Genomic DNA, 6,513 nt, shown 5'->3' on the forward strand with positions numbered 1-6,513 from the left:
ATCCTCCTCACAAGACGATGACCCTGCACGTTCATATATTGTGGCGATCGATCAAGAGTGTACTTTTATCGGCGATGGGATCAAAGAGTGTACTTGATCGAGACTGTTGTGTGGCGACTGAGGCTAATAAACTGAGCTGGATCTGCACTTAACCATTTATCCCCAAATCTGCCAATTGCCACCTGCTTTTGAGCCCAATGAAGTGTAGTTATGTAGTTATGTTGACACGTATCAAGTACTGCCTGACTCAAGTATAGCCCGATGAGCTAAGTAAGGATTGATCCAATTCGGAATGAAAGTTATCAAGTACTGCACTTCACATACTTATTGCCAAATCTGCCAACTGTCACCTCCTTTTGAGCCCAATGAATTGGAGTTATGTTGACGCTAACTGAGAATAGTAGCAGGTATAGTACCAATGGACTGAGGCAGTATCACTATGATGGAGAGGGAAGGCGTCTATATATGGAGCCACAACCCTGCTAATTGAAGAATAAATCTAACTAGCAGCATATAGAACACTACTGATAACAATGTCAATTATGTTCATCTCCACACTGCTCGTTCTACTTGTTCCAGTTTGCTTGTATCTCAGGGCTAGTTGTAGGTCAAAGAACCCACCAGTGCTTCCCACAAACTGGCCAATGCTGCACATGTTCCCTTCCTTCATAGCCAACCTCCACAACTTGTATGACTATTACACCCTGGTCCTCGCCAGATCAGGCCACAACTTCAGGGTGCATGGACCACCTGGGACCGGGATGCGCTTCTTCATCACATGCGACCCTGCGAACGCCTGGCACATCTTGACGACGAACCATGCCAACTTCCCCAAGGGCACAGAATTCGCCGATATCTTCGACATCATGGGTGGCAGCCTCTTCACCATTGATGGTGAGCCGTGCCGCCGACAACGCGCGAAAGCCAAGAGCATCCTCAGCAGCCCGAGGATCATTTCCAGTATGGCGGCCTACCTCTATGGAAAGGTGGAGAACAACCTCCTCCCATTGTTCACCCGGATGGCGATCACTGACACTTCATTCGACATGCATGAATTGATGTCGAGGCTTATGTTTGACCTGGCTGCTATGCCTCTCTTCGGTGTGGATCCTGGCCTCCTATCCTTAGACATGCCGCCCATGGACGCAGCGGTTGCCCTGGACACGGTGATGGAGGTGGGCTTTTTTAGGCTCATGATGCCAGCTTATTGCTGGAAGTCGATGAGGTGGCTAAACATCGGCCCTGAGAGAAAGCTTGACACGGCACGCATGGTGCTGCGAGAGATCATTGGGGAGATGATGCAAAAGAGGAAGATCACCACATGTCGTTTTGGACATGGCAAGGAACAAGAGAGTGTGGATATTATTTCTTCCTTCCTCGAAGACCCAGACTACACCAATGTTGACTTGCTCCGTGCGATTATCATTAGCTACATGCTCGCTGCGAGGGACACAATTGCAACAACCCTAACATGGATCTTCTACAACCTCGCCCAAAATCCAAACATCGTGTCAATCATCCGCGACGAACTTTCACCCATTGCATCACACAAAGTAGCATTAGGGGTGTCTACCCCGGTGATCTTTGAGCCAGACGAGACCAGATCTCTAGTATATTTGACAGCCACCTTGTACGAGACTCTTAGACTTTACCCACCGGCACCTGTTTTGCTCAAGAACGTGGCCGTAGATGACATCATGCCGAGTGGCCATGAGGTGCATGCCGGTGACACCATTTTTGTTTCTGTCCATTCCATGGGGAGAATGGAGGGTGTGTGGGGTAAAGACTGCCTCGACTATAACCCACATAGGTGGCTCTCAGATGATGGCAACAACCTGAGATACATACCATCTCACAAGTTCTTGGCCTTCAACTCTGGCCCGAGGATGTGCCTCGGCAAGGACATTGCACTTATGCAAATGAAGACTGTCATTGCTACAGCTGTGTGGAACTTCGATGTGAAGGTGGTGGAAGGGCAAAGCATCCAGCCTAAGCCGTCCATTATACTGGAGATGAAAAATGGGCTCATTGTTAAGTTGAAGAAGCGAGAAATGTAATAGACTCTCGTTGTATGTAAATGTACTTGCCGACCAGTAGGACAGTTTTACACTGCCCATAACCACATTATAGTCGAATAATAAAGGCATGCATGCGTCAAAATTTGTATTTCTTTTACGAAAAACAACCAATGTACTACCATTTTTTACTCGTGTTGTATGAGACACGGTATAGAAGCATCGAGACATGGTGTTTCCTCCATATTGTATGCGACTATCTACATGTGACATGTTGCTGGTACTTGGAAGTGCCCCAACCAGCTCAAAGTTGCATGTACGGGTGCCTAGTAGAATAACGGAACCAATTGATCGGTGAAAGAACAGTCTTCCTTCAGATCTTGGCTGGTAACTAATACACGGAAAAGTATCTAGTGCTCCCAGGCCTAGGGTGCTCCCGGTGCTCCGATGCAAAAAACATTTTTTAAAATGTTCAAAAAATTCTGAAAAAAATGCAGCACTTATGTTATGTACAAAAATTTGTCATTTTTGTATCTCGAGCAATGTTTCGAATTTTGATTTGAAATTTTGTGACAAGAGACATCGATGTTCCGTCGATGTGCTGCATTTTTTTCAGAATTTTTTGAACATTTTAAAAATGTTTTTCGGACATTTGGAGCACCGGGAGCACCCCAAGCCTGGGAGCACTAGATACTTTCCCACTGATACACAACTTGCCAGCATCTAGACCTCACCGGTATACTCCAGTTCAACATCATAGCGGTTATGCTCGCTATACTTGGTGAACACGCTAAAGTGACTGGACAAACTAGTGGTGTAATTCATCATTTAGTAGTAGATAGTTTATCCATTCTACAGTATGTGAATGACACAATTTTCTTTGAGGATAAAGCAAGAAACCTCAAGCTCATTCTATGCTTTGCCTTTGAGGATCTTTCGAGTCTTAAAATTTTTATAAGAGTGAACTTTTCTGCTTCGAAGAGGCCACAGACTCGCGTTCAAGTACGCGAAGATCTTAATTGAACCGGAAGAAACAATTCCATTACTGTATTTTCTTCCTGATCACAAACTGTTTTATGGTCTTCCTAGGAAGCATGTAGCCTTGCGTGCTCTTTAAATCATGCAATTCCTAGAGAATAAGCACTTCATCGAACCTTATGTTGTGATCCACCAATGGCAAATATATTTTTACAAGACTAATATCTTTCATTGGAATTCGGCTTACATTTTCATGCAAAATATCCTCTTTCATGCATATACCTTTATCATAACATTTATGGTGTATATAAAAATATATCATTTGTAGTAGCATAGTATGAAAAACTTGGTTTATTATTCAAACAGTTTTGACACACTAAATATGCTGCCCTCGCACGAGGGCCACCCTGCTAGTTGAAGTAAAAAATGAAATATAACAAAACAGTGAATAGCGAACAAGCTGATAACTAAAACCCAAAATATTTAAAAGCTAAAGGATGAAATAAAATAACAAGAGAAGATATGGAAAAATAAATAAAGTATACAAAAGGGCGGAATAGATGTGCAGATCATGCTTTTAGTGCACCAGTGCACATCATGTGCTCATCTGGCTTAATAAATCAAATATTTTGAATATTAAATTGTGCTGATCGATGCGATCTCATCCGGCATCCAGCTCGCAATTAAGAAAAGGCAACGAATTTGCCTCGTGTTATTTTTCTAAGGCATTTATTTCCTCGTGCTCGGCACTTTGTCCTTTTGATTAACAAAAAATTGCCATAAAGCTATCCTCAACCACTGCATTTGGAATAATGGAAGTTGTATCATTCAACCACACACTGTACTGTTTAGTGAATGGAATGGAATTTTTCATATAAGTTCGTACCTAAACCAATACACCGTTGTTTTGCATACATCTCCTCACGTGTAGTAGGTAAGTTTGATTTCCAGATCCCAACCAATCCCATGTCCTGTGCTGCATATCTGATCCATAAATACGGATGATCCGTGTATAAACTGAATGTCAACTGACTGATTAGTACTAAACTTGCCGGCTGGTTACTAGCTAGCTCCCAGCTGCATGACATGGAGGTAACAATTTCAAGCATTTCTTTCGTTTCCCTAGCCCTAGTACTCCTCCTTTGGTTTTTTCATCCCAAGCCCAACAAGCATTTGCGGCCTCCCGGGCCATGGACCCTACCGATCATCGGCAGCCTCCACCACGTATTCGGCATCCTCCCACACCGCATCATGGCGGAGCTATCTCGCCGGCACGGCCCACTGATGTTCCTCAAACTCGGCGAGGTGCCCACCGTGGTGGTCTCGAGCGCGGAGATGGCGGAGGTGGTGATGAAGAGCAAGGACCTCATGTTCGCCTCGCGGCCGCGCAGCGTGACACTGGACGTCATAGGTTATGGCAGCGGCATAGGCATCATCATTGCCCCCTATGGCGACCGCTGGCACCAGGCCCGCAAGGTCTGCACCATGGAGCTCCTGAGCGCGAAGCAGGTTATTAATTTGCATACACCATCTCTTTGGGGGAAAATGCCAGCACCTAACTAGTTTGCAATAAAGCATGAGTGTTGATAGATAGAAGTGGACAATATGTTTCTAACACAGGTGAAGCGTATGGAAGGCATCAGGTCCGAGGAGGTCAGCAACCTCCTTAGTTCCATCACCACCTCGATTGGCACAACTGTCAACCTCACGGAGAAGTTGTCGGCACTGATGAACGATGTCATTGCGCGGGCGGTGTTCGGAGGCAAGTGCGCACAGCAAGGCGAGTACCTCCGGGAATTGGAAAAGGTCACCGCATTGGTGGGAGGCTTCTCGCTCGTAGACCTATTCCCGTCGTCGCAGCTGGTGCGGCTGCTGAGCTCCGGGGAGCGACAGATGAGGAGGAGCTATGGACGAATCCAGCGCATCATCTCCGACATCATTGAGCAACGCAAGGAGATGCGCGCTGCAGTCAGCTCCAACGACGAGGAGGACTTGCTGGACGTGCTGCTCAGGCTGCACAAGGAGGACTCCTTGCCATATCCTCTAACTTTAGAGGCAATAGGCGTCATCATATTTGTGAGTATTGTTTGCCATGTCCTCTCCTCACTTGTTGGAAATATTACGTTTTATCTATAGTTTTTCATTATTGAAGCTAAATATGTACGTGAGTATAACCTACAACAATTGTTCGCAGGACTTGTTCGCGGGTGGCACCGAGACCTCTGGAATAACATTGGAGTGGGCTATGTCAGAGCTCTTGAAAAATCCCAAAAATATGAGAAAGGTGCAACTAGAGGTTCGACAAGTGGTAGGTGGGCAACAATCTGTCATAAATAACAATGACCTTCATGACCTCCACTACATGAGAATGGTGATCAAGGAGGTCTTGAGGTTGCATCCTCCCGCTCCTCTACTCCCCCGAAGGGCAAGAGAAGACTGCGAAATCATGGGATATAAAATTCCTGAGGGCACCAATGTACAAGTTAATATATTCGCGATTTGTCGGGATTGCAGATATTGGGATGCCCCTGAAGCATTTGAGCCAGAGAGGTTCAAAGAGATAAGCATAGATCACAAGGGGACACATTTTGAGTTCACACCTTTCGGGGCTGGGAGACGGCAGTGTCCTGGAATGTTGTTCGGCACATCAACCGTGGAGATCGCATTAGCAAACCTTCTGCACCATTTTGACTGGGTGATCCCTGATGGGCCTAATCCGGGGTCGTTGGACATGTCTGAGAAGTTCGGGATCAATGTACGTAGAAAGTTTGATTTAGAGCTTAGAGCAATCCCATATGTGCACTCCAAAGCTGCGTAGATCTATGGACATGTGGACACATGGAAGAATTGGCTCGCTCATAGGCTCCCTCCTCTAGTTGCCCTCTCTGCTCTCTCGGCCAACCTTCTCTTGATTACCTTGGTCCTCTTCTTTGTAATGCACATCCGTCTTTGGGCCCCTTTCAGTGAAAATCCATGTGGGGAACCTCTCCCCCAGGTGAATATTCGAATAAAAAATTTGTCTCACGTTGAACTTCTATACAGTCAAGCAAGAGAAGCTCACTCAAATACTTGTGTGACATTGACTTTATGCATGGGCCTTTACACACGTTGAAATGAAATTATTTCACCTTTTAACTTATCCGTGCTACTATTCCTCAGGCAATAGAAAAAAATTGTGATCAGTCGATTTCAGATAGAGGAAACAACATGAGAGACATAAGCAAGAGGGGAGTAGCACGAGACCGAAGACGGAGGCGGCGCGACAAATCACAGCAAGGCCAAGATAGGAGCGAATCAAAGCTGGGACAATGCAGTTGGTCGTGGCATCGCATGCGGTGTTGAGTCCGAGGTATAACAGAGGCCCAAACGGGGATGGGGATGACGCGGGCAACCGAGGCATCGTCGGCGAGGGCTTGGGAAAAAGCTCGCCAGAGGCGAAGTATGGCCAAGAAATCCCATTGGTTGAGAGAGATCGTTGGGTCCATTCATCTGATCGTTGCATCGGCCAAGAAACACGAGG

General features: G+C 46.0%; 1 protein-coding gene and 1 pseudogene across 1 annotated transcript; both read left to right on the forward strand.

Moving 5' to 3' along the window:
* The first annotated feature begins 524 nt into the window (after nt 1–524).
* LOC125540586 (alkane hydroxylase MAH1 pseudogene) lies at nt 525–2,057 on the forward strand (annotated as a pseudogene).
* Nucleotides 2,058–3,998: 1,941 nt separating this feature from the next.
* On the forward strand, nt 3,999–6,028 carry LOC125530765 (desmethyl-deoxy-podophyllotoxin synthase-like). The gene is made up of 3 exons (XM_048695165.2): nt 3,999–4,502; nt 4,614–5,069; nt 5,188–6,028. The coding sequence occupies exons 1-3, from the start codon at nt 4,080–4,082 to the stop codon at nt 5,809–5,811; spliced, it is 1,503 nt and encodes a 500-aa protein (XP_048551122.2). The 5' UTR covers nt 3,999–4,079; the 3' UTR covers nt 5,812–6,028.
* Nucleotides 6,029–6,513: the final 485 nt, after the last annotated feature.

This window comes from Triticum urartu, chromosome 2A (assembly GCF_056163025.1).
Source record: "Triticum urartu cultivar PI428250 chromosome 2A, HENAU_Tu73, whole genome shotgun sequence".
Lineage (NCBI taxonomy): Eukaryota > Viridiplantae > Streptophyta > Magnoliopsida > Poales > Poaceae > Triticum > Triticum urartu.

Coding starts and splice junctions, on each gene's coding strand:
- LOC125530765 (XM_048695165.2), top strand. CDS start 4,080: ATGGAGGTAACAATTTCAAGCATTTCTTTCGTTTCCCTAGCCCTAGTA. Junction 4,503..4,613: donor AGCTCCTGAGCGCGAAGCAG/GTTATTAATTTG, acceptor TTTCTAACACAG/GTGAAGCGTATGGAAGGCAT. Junction 5,070..5,187: donor CAATAGGCGTCATCATATTT/GTGAGTATTGTT, acceptor AATTGTTCGCAG/GACTTGTTCGCGGGTGGCAC.